The 20,245-nt window shown below is 51.9% G+C and overlaps 1 protein-coding gene across 8 annotated transcripts in view; it reads left to right on the top strand.

Moving 5' to 3' along the window:
* Positions 1-16,833, top strand: part of LOC132807018 (interferon regulatory factor 1-like) — a 30,637-nt gene extending 13,804 nt beyond the window's left edge. For 6 of the 8 annotated variants that reach the window (XM_060821306.1, XM_060821309.1, XM_060821308.1 and 3 more), the window contains 8 exons: positions 4,945-5,092; positions 9,030-9,104; positions 9,620-9,664; positions 9,943-10,002; positions 10,588-10,647; positions 13,734-13,793; positions 15,162-15,221; positions 16,519-16,833. In XM_060821306.1, the coding sequence (XP_060677289.1) occupies positions 4,945-5,092; positions 9,030-9,104; positions 9,620-9,664; positions 9,943-10,002; positions 10,588-10,647; positions 13,734-13,793; positions 15,162-15,221; positions 16,519-16,535 (525 nt within the window). In that variant the 3' untranslated portion in view covers positions 16,536-16,833. Of the gene's footprint in view, positions 1-4,944; positions 5,093-8,226; positions 8,431-9,029; positions 9,105-9,619; positions 9,665-9,942; positions 10,003-10,587; positions 10,648-13,733; positions 13,794-15,161; positions 15,222-16,518 lie in introns of those variants that run through there. The other 2 variants (XM_060821311.1, XR_009641911.1) reach the window with 2 other exon arrangements.
* Positions 16,834-20,245: the final 3,412 nt, after the last annotated feature.

Below are 20,245 nucleotides of genomic sequence, written 5' to 3' on the forward strand. Positions count from 1 at the left end.
CCCCGTGTCCCAGCAGGTAGAGAGTGATGCTCCTGTTCCCCGTGTCCCAGCAGGTAGAGAGTGATGCTCCTAGTCCCCGTGTCCCAGCAGGTAGAGAGTGACGCTCCTATGAACCTAGGATCAGAGAGATCTGCTGTTCATGTCGTGGGGCCTCCATCCGATTCCAGTCCCACAGTCACGTACGGGACTCCTATCTGCCCTGTTGGCTACTGGGGACGGTCCCAGCGGTGACAGCCACCTCTGACGAACAAGTAACATCATTCTCTTGTGTATAACTACCTGAAAGGTCTTGACATCATCCACATCATCCCTTAATTTTCTGAATAACGGGGATAACGGAGACGTGGCTTCAAGTGGACAGGGCATGGGAACTGAATATTCAAGGCTATATGTGCTATTTTAAGGACAGACTGACGGGCAGGGGGGTGGGGTGGTCCTGTTGTTAAGGGAGGATATTCAGTCCTTTGTGCGGGGGGACCTAGAATCAGAGGGTGTAGAGTCAGTACGGATAGAGCTGAGAAATTCTACGGGTAGAACGACTCTCATGGGAGTTATCTACAGGCCCCTAAACAGTAGTCTGGGTGTAGAGTGTAAGTTGAATCAGGAGCTGAAATTGGCCAGTCGCAAAGATGTTACTACAGTTGTTATGGGGGATTTCAACATGCAGGTAGACTGGGAGAATCAGGATGGTACTGGACCCCAAGAAAGGGAGTTTGTGGAGTGCCTCCGAGATGGATTCTTAGAACAGCTGGTGCTGGAGCCTGCCAGGGAGAAGGCAATTCTGGATCTGGTATTGTGCAATGAACTGGATTTGATCAGGGGCCTCGAAATGAAGGAGCCATTGGGAAGTAGTGACCATAATACAATAAGCTTCAATCTGCAATTTGAGAGGGAGAGGGTATAATCGGAAGTGACAATATTTCTGTTGAATAAAGGGAACTATGGAGCTATGAGGGAGGAGCTGGCCAAAGGTCAATGGTGCAATACCTTAGCAGGGATGACCGTGGTGGAACAATGGCAGATATTTCTGGGTATAATGCAGAAGATGCAGGATCAGTTCATTCCAAAAAGGAAGATCCTAGGAGGAGGCAGGGGTGGCTGTGGCTGACGAGGGAAGTTAAGAAACATATAAAATTAAAATAGAAAAAGTATAACATAGCAAAGATAAGTGGGAAAACTGAGGACTGGGAAGCTTTTAAAGAACAACAGAGGATTACTAAGAAGGAAATATGCAGAGAAAAAATGAGGTACAAAGGCAAACTGGCCAAAAATATCAAGGAGGATAGTAAAAGCTTTTTTAGGTATATAAAAGGCAAAAAAATGGTTAAGACTAAAATTGGGTCCTTGAGGACAGAAACAGGGGAATATATTACAGGGAACAAAGAAATGGCAGAAGAGTTGAATGGGTACTTCAGATCTGTGTTCACTGGGGAAGACACAAGCAATCTCCCTGAGGGAACAGTGGCTTAAGGACCTGAACTGAAGGGAATTTATATTTGCCAGGAAATGGTGTTGGAGAGACTGTTAGGTCTGAAGGTTGATAAGTCCCTGGGGCCTGATGGTCTACATCCCAGGGTACTGAAGGAGGTGGCACGAGAAATCGTGGATGCATTGGTGATCATTTTCCAATGTTCGATAGATTCGGGATGAGTTCCTGCGGATTGGAGGGTGACTAAAGTTGTACCACATTTTAAGAAAGGAGGGAGAGAGAAAGCAGGAAATTATAGACCAGGTAGTCTGACCTCAGTGGTGGGAAAGATGCTGGAGTCAATTATAAAGGATGAAATTAGGACACATCTGGATAGTAGTGACAGGATAGGTCACAGTCAGCATGGATTTATGAAGGGGAAATCATGCTTGACTAATCTTCTGGAATTTTTTGAGGATGTAACTCTGAAGATGAACAAGGAAGAAGCAGTAGATGTAGTGTACCTGGACTTCCAGAAAGCCTTTGATAAAGTCCCACCTAGGAGGTTAGTGAGTAAAATTCGGGCGCATGGTATTGGGGGCAAAGTACTAGATTGGATTGAAAGTTGGTTTGCTAACAGGAAACTAAGGGTAGTGATAAACGGCTCCATTTCGGAATGGCAGGCAGTGACCAGTGGGGTACCGCAGGGATCAGTGCTGGGACTGCAGCTTTTTACAATATATATTAATGATATAGATGATGATGTTAAAAGTAATATTAGCAAATTTTTTGATGATATAAAGCTGGGTGGCAGGGTGAAATGTGAGGAGGATGTTAGGAGAGAGATTGCAGGGTGACCTGGACAAGTTAGATGAGTGGTCAGATGCAGTTTAATGTGGATAAATGTGTGGTTGTCCACTTTGGTGGCAAGAACAGGAAGGCAGATTACTACCTAAATGGAATTAATTTAGGTAAAGGGGCAGTACAGATAGATCTGGGTGTTCTTGTACACCAGTCAATGAAGGCAAGCATGCAGGTACAGCAGGTAGTGAAGAAGGCTAATAGCATGCTGGCCTTCATAACAAGAGGGATTGAGTATAGATGCAAAGAGGTTCTTCTGCAGCTAAACAGGACCCTGGTGAGACCACACCTGGAATATTGTGTGCAGCTTTGGTCTCCAAATTTGAGGAGACATTCTGGCTATTGACGGAGTGCAGCGTAGGTTCACGAGGTCAATTCCTGGAATGGCGGGATTACCTTACACTGAAAGACTGGAGCGACTGGGCATGTATACCCTTGAGTTTAGAAGACAGAGGGGATCTGATTGAGACATATGAGATTATTAAAGGATTGGACACTCTGGAGGCAGGAAACATGTTTCCGCTGATGGGTGAGTGCCGAACCAGAGGACACAGCTTAAAAATACGAGGTAGACCAATTAGGACAGAGATGAGGAGAAACTTCTTCACCCAGAGAGTGGTGGGTGGATGGAATGCTCTGCCCCAGAGGGCAGTGGAGGCCCAGTCTCTGGATACTTTCAAGAAAGAGTTGGATAGAGCTGTTAAGGAGAGTGGAATCAAGGGTTATGGGGATAAGGCAGGAACAGGATACTGATGAAGGATGATCAGCCATGATCATATTGAATGGTGGTGCTGGCTCGAAGGGCAGAATGGCCTACTCCTGCACCAATTGTCTATTGAACTCCAGTTGGAACAAGCCTGGTCCGTCCATTCTTGGTAAACCTCCTCTTTCCTTCGATAGGAAATCGACTCCACCCCCAGTATTCGATGGTGTCATCGCTGCCCTGTAGTGAAGTGTGCCATCCTGTTGTTCATATTCCGTTCTTCTTCTTTGCAAAGCGGATAGCATCCCATTCACCGCCTCGATGACGTGCTAGCCCTGGGTTTACTGACCCTATGTGGTCTCAGTCTCCTTGCACCTCGGAATTTCCGACAATTGTTTTCCATTTAATTCCGGCTGATTTCTTGTATTGTTGGGGCCAAAGGAACAACTTCACGTTCTCCCGTGTTGTGCTCTGACCTGCCAACTGTTTGTGCCTTTGCTCAGCGTACCCCTCTTTCTCCAACTGCAGCCTCCCGGTGTCCTCTTCGTCGCACCCTTTTCCCCTTTAATCTGGGAGTTACTTGCGAATTTAGCTCCCATTGCCTTCACGACCCACCACGTCCACTTCCAGATCATTGATATCAAACAGTTCAGAGGCCTGTGGGACTCCCCTCATTACATCCTGCCAGTCAGCCATTTATGGATCCTGTCCAGCAGCCAGGCAGCCTTCTGCGTGTGCTGCTTATGGACTTGTATTTCTCCACAGTGCCACCTTATCGCACGCAGCCTGGAAATCTCCTGAACCAAGGGCGTCTCAGAGCACCGTGCAAAATGCCATCCTTAGCTAACAGTTCTGCCCCTTGACCCAGCTCCCTAGTTTCTCTCCGGCGCCATGTATCCCTCAATATTCAGCGCTCAATCCTTATTGTCCAACAGCCACATCACTCTAATGGTAAGATTGACTTCAGCATGAATCGTCAGTTTGTTCAGATACGGAGCCTTCGGTTCTGTCTTTTTGTTTTGTTGTCTTCGTAACACCTCAGGTTGACTGTCGGTGCTTTCTTAGATTTACTATCTTGCTGTCCCTTCCCTCAAACCCTCAGTTCCTGTCTTGCTGTGAGCGGATGTCCTGAATTCTGTCCACTGTCTTCCCATCAACCCACCTTCTCCTCCCGGCACCTTCCCCTCAATCCTGTGCTCACACCTGCCCATCCTCACCTCCATCCAAGGCCCCAAAGGAGCCTTCCACATCCAGCAGAGATTTATCTGCACCCCTACACACATCAACTACTGTGTCCCTCGCTCTCGATGCCGTCTCCTCCACATCAGGGAGAGAGGACGTCAAGTTGCGGAACGTTTCAGAGAACATCTCTGGGACACCCACACCAATTAACCCCACTGCCCCATGGCTGAACACTTCAACACCCCCTCCCACTCTGCCAAGGACGTGCAGGTCCTGGGCCTCCTCCATCGCCACTCCCTCACCACACGACGCCTGGAGGAAGACCGCCTCACCTTCTACCTCGGGACCATCGAACCACATGGCATCAATGTGGATTTCACCAGTTTCCTCATTTCCCCTGCCCCCCACATCAACCCAGGTCCGACTCTCCAACTCGACATCACCCTCTTGATCTGTCCATCTTCCGTCCCACCCGTCCTGTCCACCCTCCTCTCATCCTGATCACCTTCACTTCCATCTACCTGTGACATTCCCAGCTACCTTCACCTCCCCACTAACCACCCCCAACCCCACACCCATCTACCTCTCAACTCCCTCTTCCCCCACCTCACATTCCTGATGAAGGGCTTATGCCGGAAATGTTGATTCTCCTGCTCCTCGGATGCTGCCTGACCTGCTGTGCTTTTCCAGCGCCGCACTTTTCGACACCGTCTGGTCTCTCGCTCTTTGCTCTGGGGATAAGGCCTACCCGCTGTTTCTGTGCTAACGCCTGCGTTCCTTGTTCCACCAGGCACCAGGCAACATGCCAGCCCGTGGTTCTGCACGGGCGGAGGGAGACAGCAACGGCGAGCCCCGCTCTGACTCCAAGGTGTCTGCTCAAGAGGAAGGCCCCGATGGGGCCCCCCGGATGGAGTGTAGCCCAACGCCCAGTGCTGAAGGTAGGGCACGGCCGGCAGTGGTTCCAGAAGCCGGAACTCAGGAGAAGGCTGACCCCTTCCTGCCTGCTCCTGCCCGCTGACCTCCAGGCAACAGGGGCCAAAAGGTCACCGGCGGGTAAGGGCGCCCTGTGCCCCTTCTGAGCCAGGCGAACCCAGGGTCAAAGAGGCACCAGGATTGTTGGGCAGTGTCCTGTGGGCCTCACCAAGACCATAGCGAGAGTCTGGAGGCAATAGGACCGGGAGTGTATGGAGCAGCCGTAGGCCATTCAACCCATCGAGTCCGCTCCTCCATTCTCTCATCATCCTCAACTCCCACTTTCCTGCCTTTATTCCCCATAACCTTTGATTCCTTTCCTGATTTAAAAATTTCTCCGCCACAGCCTTGAATACCCTCAATGCCCCGGCCCTCCATTCCCCTTCCTGGTTAAATCTCTCTCATTGGCTATGCTAAATTACCCATAGTGCCCAGAGATGTGTAGGTTAGGGTGGATTGGCCATGCTAAATTACCCATAGTGCTCTGGGATGTGCAGGTTATGGTGGATTGGCTGTGCTAAATTACCCATAGTGCTCTGGCATGTACAGGTTAGGGTGGATTGGCCGTGCTAAATTACCCATAGTGCCCAGGGATGTGCAGGTTCTGGTGGATTGGCCATGCTAAATTACCTATAGTGCTCTGAGATGTGCTGGTTAGGGCGGATTGGCCGTGCTAAATTACCCATAGTGCCCAGGGATGTGTAGGTTAGGGCGGATTGGCTGTGCTAAATTACCCATAGTGCTCTGGGATGTGCAGGTTATGGTGGATTGGCCATGCTAAATTGCCTGTAGTGCGCAGGGATGTGTACGTGTGTTGTATTAGTCCTGGGTAATGTAAAGTAATTGGTTGGGAGAATCGGTCTGGGTAGATTATTGTTCCGAGGGTCGGTATGGACCTCTTGGGCAAAGTGGCCAGTTTCCACGCTATAGAGATTCTATGATTCTATGAAATCTTTTCCAAACTCTTTCAAGTTTAACTATCGCTGAGGGACCAGAATTGCACACAGTAATCCGAAAGTGACCTCACCAATGTCCCCTACAGCTGCAACATGACCTCCCAACTCCTATACTCAGTGATTCCTGAAGAAGGGCTCATACCCGAAATGTCGATTGTCCTGCCTGACCTGCTGCGCTTTTCCAGCAACACATTTTCAGCTCCTATACTCAATGTTCTGACCAACAAAGGCTTGTCTACATGAGAGTCCATTTTCAAGGAGCCATGAGCCTGCATCCTAAGGTGTCTCTTTTTCGGCAACACAGTCGAGGCAGCAGAAAGACAAAGGCAGGCTGGGAGGGTGGGCAAAGAAGGAGCAGATGGAATCTAATGTGGGAAAGTGAGATTTATGCACTTTGGTCGGAAGAATAGAGGAGTAGACTATTTTGTGAACGGGTACAGGCTTCGGAAATCTGAAACTCAAAGGGACCTGGGAGCCCCAATTCAGCATTTTCTTAAGTTCAACATGCAGGTTCAGTTGGTAGTTAGGAAGGCAAATGCAATGTCAGCATTTATTTGTGGCACAATGGTTAGCACTGCTGCCTCACAGCACCAGGGACCCAGGTTCAATTCCCACCTTGGGTGACTGACTGCCTGTGTGGAGTTGGCACATTCTCCCCGTGTCTGCGTGGGTTTCCTCCGGCTGCTCCAGTTTCCTCCAAAGATGTGCAGGTCAGGTGAGTTGGCCATGCTAAATTGCCCGTAGTGTTAGGTGCGTTAGTCAGAGGGGTCTGGGTAGGTTACTCTTCGGAGGGTCGGTGTGGACTTGTTGGGCCGAAGGGCCTGTTTCTATACTGTAAATAATCTAGTCTAATCTTATTTCATGAGGGTTAGAATACAAAAGCTGAGCTGGACTGTCGAGGCTGTATAAGGCTTCGGTCAGATCACATTTGGAATATTGTGAGCAGTTTTTGCGCCCTATGTCTCAGGATGGGCAGACGTTGGAGGGTGTCCCACAGAATTTCACGAGAATAATCCCGGGATGAAGGGCTGGTCATATTAGGAGCGGTGGAGGACTCTGGGTCTGGACTCGATGGAGGTTAGAAAGATGCAGGGGTATCTGATTGAAACTTCTAGAATACCAAGAGGCCTGGGCAGAGTGGCCGTGGAGCAGGTGTTTGCACCTGTAGGAGAGACAGGGCGAAGGGCCGACCCTTTCGAACTGAGATGGGGAGGAATTCCTTCAACCAGACGGAGGTGAATCTGTGAAACCCATTGCTGCAGAGAGCTGTGGAGGCCGGGACACTGAGTGTATTTAAGACAGAGATAGTTAGGGGATCAAGGGTTACGGGGAGAATGCAGGAGAATGGGGTTGAGAAGCATTTTCAGATATTGCACAATATGGACGTACGTTTCCTCACTGAGCTGGAAGGTTCACTTTGCGACGTTTCGTCACCATACAAGATAATGTCTTCAGTGAGCCTCCAGACGAAGCACTGGTGGTGTTTCCTGCTTTCTATGTTTGGCACCACACCTGAACACTATGGGTAATTTAGCACGGCCAATCCACCCTGCGTTTGTGAGAAGATTTGTAGCTCGGGTGCTCGTTGTTGTGGTTCTGTTCGCCGAGCTGGGAGTTTTTGTTGCAAACGTTTCGTCCCCTTTCTAGGTGACATCCTCAGTGCCTGTAAGCCTCCTGTGAAGTGCTTCTGTGCTGATTCCTCTGGCATTTATACTGGTTTGAATCTGCCGCTTCCGGTTGTCAGTTGCTGTCCGCTGCAGTGGCCAGTATATAGGGTCTAGGTCGATGTGTCTGTTGATAGAATTCGTGGAATCCATCTGTAGAATCCATCCACAAATTCTAACAACAGACACATCGACCTAGACCCTATATACCGGCCACTGCAGCGGACAGCGACTGACAACCGGAAGCGGCAGATTCAAACCAGTATAAATGCCGGAGGAATCAGCACAGAAGTGCTTCACAGGAGGCTCCCAAGCACTGAGGATGTCACCTAGAAAGGGGACGAAACGTTTGCAACAGGACCATGCCCCCCCCCCCCCCCCCCCTGTCCCTAACAATCCACCCTAACCTGCACATCCCTGGGCACTATGGGTAATTTAGCATGGCCAATCCGCCCTAACTTGCACGTCTTTGGATTGTAGGAGAAAACTGGAGCACCCGGAGGAAACCCACGCTGACACAGAGGGGGTGTCATCCGATGCTGGAATTGAACGTGGGTCCCTGATGCTGTGAGGCAGCGGTGCTAACCACTGAGCCACTGTGCTGCCTGTCACTAAACTTGAAAAGGTTCAGAAAAGATGTACAAGGATGTTGGAGGGTTTGAGCTACAGGGAGAGGCTGAACAGGTTAGGACTGTTTTCCCTGGAGCGTCGGAGGCTGAGGGGTGACCTTATAGCGGTTTATAAAATCTTGAGGGGGCATGGATAGGGTAAATAGACAAGGTCTTTTCCCTGGGGTGGGGGAGTCTAGAACTAAAGGGGCATAGGTTTAAGGTGAGAGGGGAAGGACATAAAAGGGACCCAAGGGGCAACGTTTTCACACAGAGGGTTGTGCGTGTGTGGAATGAGCTGCCAGAGGATGTGGTGGAGGCTGGTACAATGACAGCATTGAAAAAGAATGGGACATGAATAGGAAGGGTTTAGAGGGATATGGGCCAAGTGCTGGTGAATAGGACTTGATTGGGTTGGGATATTTGGTCAGCACGGACCAAAGGGTCTGGTTCCCTGCTGCCAGAATGCTTTTGCTCGGTTATGATCCAGGTGAGTCAGGCAGGGGTGGTTCTGTTTGGGAATCAATGGGGGCATTCTCGGAGTTACAGTCTATCAGTTTGAAGGGCTTTTGGCTCCTGCTGCCCTGGATTCCGGGAAGGGGTCGGGGCGGTGGGCCGGGGGAATGGCGTGCGGATCCACCTAAAGCCCCCTCTTTCTCCCCCCTGCCTCTGCAGTCACCAGGAATTGCACCGTCAACATCAACCCGACGCCAGCAAACCTCCCAGAGAAAAGCAGCACTTCTTTGAGATGTAAGTGTTTTTTTTATTTCTGTCTCTCCCTTGTTCACATCGGGGTCTTGTGGGGGGGGGCCTCTAGAGTCCAGGCAGTTCCCCCTCGCTCCCTCCCTCCCCTGCCCCCATCCTACACTTAGGTCAGGTAGATGTGAGGTCAGAGGTCAGGTAGGCTCTACCAGGTTGTGTGTGAATTCCCCCAGGGTCTGTGAACACGTTCCCCCCCCCCCCCCCCCACCTCCTGGTGTAGTGACCGCCGGGCCCAAATATATCCCAGTAAGGTCACAGCGATCTCCGCTCGAGTCCCCCAGGCTGGGCCCTCAGGGACCGCCGCTCCCACCATGAGGCCACACTTTACTGCTCAACCTTCAGGGAGACACGCTGGGACTGGGGGGGGGCTGGCAGGTGGAGGAGAGGGGAGGGGGCTGATGAGGTTGAGGGGAGGGGGCTGGTGCGGGTGAAGTAGGGGTTTGTGGTTTGTGAGTAAACCTGCTGTTCTTTTCCCTCTGCCCGTCCCTCCCTCCTGCTCGCAGGCATCAACAATTTCACCATCAACATCGGCGGGCCATCTGACAGAGGTAACCCACGGCCTCTATACCTCCTTCCCACCCACTCCCCCTGCCTTGCCCCCTTTCCCTCCACTTCCTTTCCCCCCCCCCCCCCCCCCACCCGCCCCCCCCCAACCACCGCCTTCCCCATCTCCCCTTCTGCATGTATGTGTGTGGGCGCGGGGGTGGGGGGGCAGGGGGGGTTGCAGTGAGTGTGCGTGATGGATCGGGCTGTTGTGCAATGTGTCCCTTAACGTGAGCCACCCTCTTTGTCTGTCTCTCTCACTCTCTCTCCCCCCCGCTCACAGTGCCACACAATTACACGGTGAACATCCATTGCCCGCCGCTGGCTGGCCCTACGGAGAAAGGTAATCTCTTTACCTCCATTTTCCCCTTCCCCCTCTTCTACCCTCCCCCCCCACCCATCCCCCTCCCTCTTTACCCCTCTCTCCTCCCTCCCGTCCCTCTCCCCCTTCTCCCCCCCCCCCCTCCCCCCACCCCTCCCTCCACCCCTCCCTCCCACCTTGTCTCTTGTTATTATTGCTGCTTCGCTCTGGGGGAAGTTGGTGAGGGTGAGGGGGAGGCACAAGGGAGCAGGAGTTAGTCCAGAATCCTGGAGCTCCTGGACAAGATCACCCAGGCCCCATTGGGCCCCCCGCAAGTCCTGGGACAGGGCGGTTCACTGCCCCCCCCCCCCACATCGAGGCAGGTCAGTTCTTCCCGCCCTCCCCAGTCAGGCTGTCTCAGGCCCTGTCAGGGTCACTCACATCCCCCTCGGCAATGTGCCGTGTTGTGACAGTGTGTTCTGGGAGTGCGGTGAGCTCCAGGCAGCTCGGGGCGGCGTCGGTGTCTCTAACCGAAAGGCTGTCCGGTTGGTTTCGGGGCTGTCGGGGATCTAGGAGGGGGTTGGTGTAACTTCTGTAACTTCTCCCTCTTTGTCTCCTGGCTCACAGCAATGAGCAGTTACACCATTAACATCGGCAGCCCGACCCTGACCAGCCTTCCGGACAGAGGTAAGGCATTCTCTGGGCTGCAGGCCTTCTGTTTTGTTTTGTTCTCTTGCTGATAAGAGGTGTAGATGATGTTACCTTCCTCCAGTATGCTGCCACACTGAGACATGCTCTTGTTGCTGGGGTCAGCTAACCCTCAGCGGTGCCTTCAGTTTGGCACTCAGTCACAGAGTCAAACAGCACAGAACCTGTCCATGCTGACCCAGACATCCCTAACCTAATCTAGTCCCATTTGCCGGCGTTTGGCCCATATCCCTCTAAACCTGTCCTATTCATAGCATACTCTGCATTCATATCACTAGCTCAATGTTGCGCTGACCCTGTGGAACCAATCTGAAGCCCATCTAACCGTCACTATTCCATTCTCATCCATCTGTCTATCCAATGACAATTTAAATGCCCTTAAAGTTGGTGAGTCTACTACTGCAGCAGGCAGTGCGTTCCACACCCCTACTACTCCCTGAGTAAAGAACCTACCTCTGACATCTGTCCTATATCTGTCATCCCCTTGTTTAAAGCTATGTCCCCTTGTGCTAGCCATCACCATCTGAGGGAAAAGGCTCTCACTATCCACCCTATCTTAACTCTCTGGTTATCTTGATTAGATTAGATTACTTACGGTGTGGAAACAGGCCCTTCGGCCCAACAAGTCCACACCGACCCTCCGAAGAGCAACCCACCTCAACCCATTCCCGTACATTTACCCCTTCACCTAACACTACGGGCAGTTTAGCATGGCCAGTTCACCGTAACCTGCACATGTGGGAGGAAACCCACGCAGACACAGGGAGAATGTGCAAACTCCACACAGACAGCCGCCTGAGGCTGGAATCAAACCTGGGCCTCTGGTGCTGTGAGGCAGCAGTGCTAATCTTGTATGTCTCTATTAAGTCACCTCTCAACCTTCTTCTCTCTAACGAAAACAACCTCAAGTCCCTCAGCCTTTCCTCATAAGACCTTCCCTCCAGACCAGGCAACATCCTGGTAAATCTCCTCTGCACCCTTTCCAAAGCTTCCACATCCTTCCTATAATGCGGTGACCAGAACTGTACACAATACTCCACAATGCGGCCGCACCAGAGTTTTGTACAGCTGCAGTATGACCTCATGGCTCCGGAACTCAGTCCCTCTATGAATAAAAGCTAACACACCGTACGCCTTCTTAACAACCCTATCAACCTGGGTAGCAACTTTCAGGGATCTATGTACTTAGAGAGTACTAAGATCTCTCTGCTCATCCACATTGCCAAGAATCTTCCCATCAGCCCAGTTCTCTGCATTCCTGTTACTCCTTCCAAAGTGAAACACCTCACACTTTCCACATTAAACTCCATTTGCCACCTCTTAGCCCAGCTCTGCAGCTAATCTATGTCCCTCTGTAACCTGCAACATCCTCTGTCACTATCCCGAACTCTTCCGACCTTATTGTCATCTGCGAATTTACCAACCCATCTTTTTACACCCTCATTCAAGTTGTTTATAAAAATGACAAACAGCAGTGGCCCCAAAACAGATCCTTGTGGTACCCCCCTAGTAACTGAACATTTCTCATCAACCACCACCCTCTGTCTTCTTTCAGCTGGCCAGTTTCAGATCCAAACCGCTAAATCACCCTCAATCCCAAGCCTCTGTATTTTGTGAAATAACTTACCGTGGGGAACCTTATCGAATGCCTTACTGACATCCATATACACCACATCAACTGCTTTACCCTCATCCACCTGTTTGGTCACCTTCTCAAAGAACTCAATAAGGTTTGTGAGGCATGACCTACCCTTCACAAAACCATGGTGACTATCCCTGACCAACTTATTCCTTTCTAGATGATTATAAATCCTATCTCTTATAATCCTTTCCAACACTTTACCCACAACCGAAGTAAGGCTCACTGATCTATCATTACCAGGGTTGTCTCTACTCCCCTTCCTGAACAAGGGAACTACATTTGCTATCCTCCAGTCTTCTGGCACTATTCCTGTAGATAACGATGACATAAAGATCAAAGCCTAGAGACTCTGCAATCTCCTCCCTGGCTTCCCAGAGAATCCTCGGATTAATCCCATCCGGCCCAGGGGACTTACCTATTTTTATGCTTTTCAGAATTGCTAATACCTCCTCCTTGTGAACCTCAATCCTATTGAGTCTAGTAACCTAGATCTCAGTATTCTCTCCAACAACATTGTCTTTTACGAATGTGAATACTGATGAAAAATAGGCACTTCTCCTCTCTACTTGGACTCCACACACAACTTCCCACTACTGTCCATGATTGGCCCTGATCTTACTCGAGTCATTCTTTTATTCCTGATATTCCTATAGAAAGCCTTAGGGTTTTCCTTGATCCTATCTTCTCATGTCCCCTCCTGGCTCTTCCTAGCTCTCTCTTTAGGTCTTTCCTGGATAACGTGTAACTCCCAAGCATCCTAACTGAGCCTTCACGTCTCATCCTAACATAATCCGCCTCCTTGCTCTTGACAAGAGATTCAACTTCTCCAGTAAACCTCGGCTCCCTCGCTCGACCACTGCCTCCCTGCCTGACAGCTACATACTTATCAAGGACTCGCAGTAGCTGGTCCTTGAATAAGCTCCACATTTCGATTGTGCCCATCTCCTGCAGTTACCTTCCCCATCCTGTGAATGCTAAATCTTGCCTAATCACATCCCTATCCCTGTCCCCATCCACCTTTTAAATGCTGTCATTGTACCAGCCCCCACCACTTCCTCTGGCAGCTCATTCCACACACGGACCACCCTCTGGGTGAAAACATTGCCCCTTAGGTCCCTTTTAAATCTTCTCCCTCACACCCTAAACCCTTCTAGTTCTGGACACCGCAGGGAAAAGACCTTGTCTATTTACCCAATCCGTGCCCCTCAGAAAAATGCAAGAGACCGACAGCCTGCTGACTGTTAAGATAAGAATCCACATTTACAGACCGCAGCCCAGAGCTGCCCGAAGACGGTGGTGGGCTGTGGGGGTTACAGAAGGAGGGTGGTGACACTCTCCATTAGTAACGGAGCTGAGTTGTGGTTGTGGTGGAAAAGCTATGTCCCTGACTGTAACGTCTCCGTCTTTCTCTCCCGGCTGACAGCGGTGAACAGTTACACCATCAACATCGGCAGCCCATCCCCAGTGAGCCGACTGGACAGAGGTAACACATTATCCCTCCCTCCCCGTCCGTTCTCCCTCCTTCCCTCCCTCCCTCCCCGTCCGTTCTCCCTCCTTCCCTCCCTCCCTCCCCGTCCGTTCTCCCTCCTTCCCTCCCTCCCTCCCCGTCCGTTCTCCCTCCTTCCCTCCCTCCCTCCCCGTCCGTTCTCCCTCCTTCCCTCCCTCCCTCCCCGTCCGTTCTCCCTCCTTCCATCCCTCCCTCCCCGTCCGTTCTCCCTCCTTCCATCCCTCCCTCCCCGTCTGTTCTCCCTCCTTCCATCCCTCCCTCCCCGTCTGTTCTCCCTCCTTCCATCCCTCCCTCCCCGTCTGTTCTCCCTCCTTCCCTCTCTCCCTCCCCGTCTGTTCTCCCTCCTTCCCTCTCTCCCTCCCCGTCCGTTCTCCCTCCTTCCCAATCTCCCTCCCTGTCCGTTCTCCCTCCTTCCCTCTCTCCCTCCCTCCCTCCCCGTCTGTTCTCCCTCCTTCCCTCGCTCCCTCCCCGTCCGTTCTCCCTCCTTCCCAATCTCCCTCCCTGTCCGTTCTCCCTCCTTCCCTCTCTCCCTCCCTCCCTCCCCGTCCGTTCTCCCTCTGTCTCTCCATCCCTTTTCTTCGGTGCCAACGGTGGGTGAGGGTGGGAGGGTAGCCCCACGGCCTGGGCGTGGGGTGGGTCACATCCTCTCCCCACCAGGCCCCACCCCACCCCACAAGGCCACAAAGGACCCCTCCGGTTTTGTGTGTGTCTCCTGCATCTCCCCCCGCTCCAAGGGTCACAGACTCTGACAGAGGAGGCTGTTCAGCCCCTCTGGTCAATGCTATCCTACCTCCATATGTCCCGACTTGCTGATGCGGGGCCCGAACCCTGTCTCGGACTGTCCGTTCGGACGTTTTGAGTGCTTGTCAGCTTGTTTAAAGGGTGTGAGGTTTCCCACCTCATCCCCTCTCCCTGGCGGTGGATTCCCCATTTACTACCCCCTCCCTCTGGGTGGAATCATTCCTCCTGAGCACCGCTCCGGACCTCCTGCCTTTCACTCTCCCCCACCACCCCCCCCCACCCACCCCTTCGATAAGGAGGAGCAGCTGCTTCCTACCTGCCCAGTCCATGCCCCCCATAATCTTATCCACCTCCACTCAGCGCATCCCAACCCGGCTGTCCCAGAGCTGAGCCCCTGAGGGTGTGCTCTGAACCAACCAACCTCGAGTCAGGCTCAGTTTCGGCAAACTAGCTGTGGTTTGGGTTGGGCTGGCGGGTGGGTGGGTAGCAGTGGGGTTTGGGTTAGGGGTGTGCTGATGGGGGTACCTGGGGGAGGTTACTATCACTGTCAAGCTCAAGATGTCCCTGACTGTAACGCCTCTGTCTTTCTCTCCCGGCTCTCAGTGGGCAACAGTTACACCATCAACATCGGCAACACAACACCAGCAAGCCTTCCAGACACAGGTAACACAGCTCTCAACCTCTTCTCTGTCTATCCATTCATCTGTCCATCCCTCTCTTCTCTCTCTCTCTTGCCTCCCACCCCTTCCTCCCTCTCTCTCCCCCTTCTTTTTCTCTCTCTCTCTCCCCCTCTCACTCACTCTAAATCTCTCATTCTAACTCTGTGACTCACTCTCTCTCTGTCTCTGTCTCTCTCTCTCTCCTCTGCCTTTCCCTCTCTGTATGTTTGTCTCTCTCTCTGTCTCTCTGTCACTTTTCTCTAACTCCCACTCTAGCGTTCTCTCTCTCTTCCTCTCTCTCTCTCTCTCTCTGTCTCTCCCCACTGAAGGAAGAGCCAGGAGTGGAAGAGCTGGGTTAAGGTGTGAGGAAGTGGAGGTCCGGTCCTGTCCGGGCGGAGACGCCCTCCCCCTGGGAGCGATGGTCCGGCCGGAGACGCCCTCCCCCTGGGAGCGATGGTCCGGCCGGAGACGCCCTCCCCCTGGGAGCGATGGTCCGGGCAGAGCGAGTTCGGACGCCTGGTGTTCTGATTGGGCGAGGACTGTATTTTGCTGACTATTTCCTGGTGGGACATGATCATCCCTGGCCACTGCCCATCTCTCAGGCCGTCTGTGTCGTGTAGGGCCCTGTCCGGCTCCCTCAGGCCCCCTCAACTGCTTTGAGGTTTCCTAACCCTGGTGTGGGTCCCCTGTGTGGGCTGTGTCCAGGCCCGAGCCGGGGGGGAGGTGCTGCAGCAGCTGGGACACACTGAGGGCTGACCGTCTGCTGACAGCAGCTGTTCCACCAACAGGGAGCAGCAGGAGGCCACTCAGCCCCTCCAGACCAACCACCCCCTCCCCATCCCGTACCATGGTCCTCAAGCCCTGATTCCTGACCACCTTTCCCATCAAACCCCTCCCCGATGGAGCAGGAATCCATTGAACCCAGCCTTAAACATGTCCAAGGAGTTCACCGCTGGCCCCTTGGGGACTCTCTCCCCTCCCAAAGACCCTCGGAGAGCCCCCCTCCTCCCCCACCTCTGTGTTTCCCTGGGCCTCCCCTCGTTTTCAGATGGGAGCCGGTGTTTTTGCTTTAGCGCAGGGGGAGGAGGGGGATTGAGTAGTGACCGAGCGGCAGAGCAGCAGACCCGATGGGCCGAGTGGCCTCCTTCTGCTGCGGTGCCTCGGGCCGGGAGACCTTGACCGGTGCTGGCCGGATGTGGATCCGTTCCGGCAGCTTGGAACAGACAGAGCCGCGTGGGTCTGCCCTCCGCGTCCGCGCTGTACCCACAGCAGGATCGACATTCCCGGTCTTGCCTCCGCAGAATCCGGAAACCTTTGACGACAACCGGGGGCAGCAAGCCATGACCAGCGAGGCCTCCCCTTGCCGAATAGGTCCACCAAGAGGCGAGAGCACATGCTGGGCCCCACCCGCGAAGGGGAGCCCCTTTGAGGGGGGTCTGTGTGGAGGTGGGCTGGCCCCTGTCCTCAGCCCTTGTGGAGAAGGGGCACAGGCAGAGCGACAATTGACCTCCCGCCACCAGGCAGCAGCAGACTCAGGAAAGCAGCGAAGCGAGGTCGGTGCCTCAGCTCCGGGAACGTGTATTCGCTGAGGGAACCAAATACAACTTCAGTTTTTTAACAAACGTAACTGTCTGGCATTTTTGGCTCCTGGGGAAGGAACTAAGACACGGGGCCAGGCAGTGGTGATGTCCAGAGAGACACCAACATGCACACTGACACACACACACAGACACACACACACACACACATATACACCGAGAGAGAGAGACACACGGGGACATACTAACACCTTATACACACACACATGCACAGAGGGACACACTAACACCTATACAAACACACAGGGACACTAACACACACACACACACACACACACACACACACAGATATACACAGAGGTACACACTCACACCTACAAACACACACAGGGACACACTAACACCTATATACACACACACGGACACACTAACACCTGCACACAGAGGGACACACTCACGCCTACAAACACACACACACAGGGACACACTAACACCTACACACACACACAAATATACACAGAGGGACATGCTAACACCTATACACACACAGGGACACACTAACGCCTATACACGCACAACATACACCCACATACATGGACACACTAACACCAACACACTCTCTCTCACACACACAGCAGGACACACTAACACCTACACACACTCATGGACATACTAACACCAACACACTCACACACACAGATATACGCAGCGGGACACACTAACACCTATATACACACACACACACAAACACACAGACATACGCACAGGGTGAAACTAACACCTACACACACACACATACATGGACACACTAACACCAACACACACACACACAGAGATTTACACAGCGGGACACACTAACACCAACACACACACACATATGCACAGGGACAAGCGAACACCTATATACGCAGAGGGACACATTAACACCTACACATACAGAGGAACACACTAACAACTATACACACACACAGGTACACGCTAACACCTACACACACACACACACACACACAGGGACACACTTAACACCTACACACAAACACAGATATACACAGAGGGACACACTAACACTTACACACACACACACACACACACACACATACGCAGAGGGGCACACTAACAGCTATACACACACATAGATATACACAGAGGGACACACCAACACCTATATACACGCGCGCGCGCACACACAGATATACACAAAGGGGGACACTAACACCTATACACACACACAGCGGGATACACTAACACCTATACACACACACACACACACTCTCACATATACATGTACACAGACGGACACACTAACACCTACACACATGAACCCACACACAGATATACACAGAGGGACACACTAACACCTACATACACACACAGACATACGCACAGGGACAAACTAACACCTATATACACCCACACGCATACATGGACACACTAACACTCACACACACATATACACATCAGGACACACTAACACCTATATACACACACACAGACATACGCACAGGGAGAAACTAACACCCACACACACACACTCTGATCTAACAGAGGCACACACTAACACCTGTACACACAGTTTGGGAGAAGATTTGTAGCTCGGGTGCTCGTTGTTGTGGTTCTGTTCGCCGAGCTGGGAGTTTTTGTTGCAAACGTTTCGTCCCCTTTCTGGGTGACATGACAGAGGCGCTTCACAGGAGGCTCCCAAGCACTGACGATGTCACCTAGACGGGACGAAACGTTTGCAACAAAAACTCCCAGCTTGGCGAACAGAACCACAACAACCTGTACGCGCGCGCGCACACACACACACACACACACACACACAGACAGACATACTAATATCCACACACACAGATTTACACCAAGGGACACACTAACACCTACACACACACAGGGACACACTAACACCTACACGCGCACACAGATATATACAGAGGGATGCACTAACACCTACATACACACACACTGATATACACACACATAGGGACACACTAGCACTGACACACACACACGGGGACACACTTAACACCTGTATTCGCAAACACACACAGGATCATACTAACACTTGCGCGCGCACACACACACACACAGATATACACACAGGGACACACTAACACCTATATACACACACACAGGGACACACTAACACCTATACACACACAGGGAAACACTTAACACCTTCACATCCACACAGGGACACACTAACACCTATATACACACACACACATATACGCAGAGGGACACACTGACAGCTATGCACACACACGGGCACACTAACACCTATACACACACAGGGAAACACTTAACACTTTCACATCCATACAGGGTCACACTAACACCTACACACATACATGGACACACTAACACCAACACACTCACACACACACAGATATACACAGCGGGACACACTAACACCTATACACACACACATATACACATCGGGACACACTAACACCTATATACACACACACAGACATACGCACAGGGAGAAACTAACACCTACACACATACATGGACACACTAACACCAACACACACACACACACACACACAGATATACACAGCGGGACACACTAACACCTATACACACACACACAGATATACACAGCGGGACACACTAACACCTACACACATACATGGACACACTAACACCAACACACTCACACACACACGGATATACACATACACACCGATATACACAGCGGGGCGGCACGGTGGCACAGTGGCCGGGCGGCACGGTGGCACAGTGGCTGGGCGGCACAGTGGCTAGCACTGCTGCCTCACAGCGCCTGAGACCTGGGTTCAATTCCCGACTCAGGTGACAGACTGTGTGGAGTTTGCACGTTCTCCCTGTGTCTGCGTGGGTTTCCTCCGGGTGCTCCGGTTTCCTCCCACAGTCCAAAGATGTGCGGGTCAGGTGAATTGGCCATGCTAAATTGTCCGTAGTGTTAGGTAAGGGGTAAATGTAGGGGTATGGGTGGGTTTCGCTTCGGCGGGTCGGTGTGGACTTGGGCCGAAGGGCCTGTTTCCACACTGTAAATCTAATCTAATCTAATCTAAGACACACTAACACCTATACACACACACAGGGACACACTAACACCAACACACACACAGACATATGCACAGGGACAAACGAACACATAAACACACACACACAGAGGGGCACACTAACACCTACACACACACAGATATACACAGAGGAACACACTGACAACTATACACACACACAGGTACACGCTAACACCTACACACACACACAGGGACACACTTAACACCTACACACAAACACAGATATACACAGAGGGACACACTAACACTTACACACACATATACGCAGAGGGGCACACTAACAGCTATACACACACACATATATACACAGAGGGACACACCAACACCTATATACACATACACAGGGACACACTAACACCTACACACACACACAGATATACACAAAGGGACACACTAATACCTATACACACACACACAGGGAC

Source organism: Hemiscyllium ocellatum (assembly GCF_020745735.1).
Source record: "Hemiscyllium ocellatum isolate sHemOce1 chromosome 27 unlocalized genomic scaffold, sHemOce1.pat.X.cur. SUPER_27_unloc_1, whole genome shotgun sequence".
NCBI lineage: Eukaryota > Metazoa > Chordata > Chondrichthyes > Orectolobiformes > Hemiscylliidae > Hemiscyllium > Hemiscyllium ocellatum.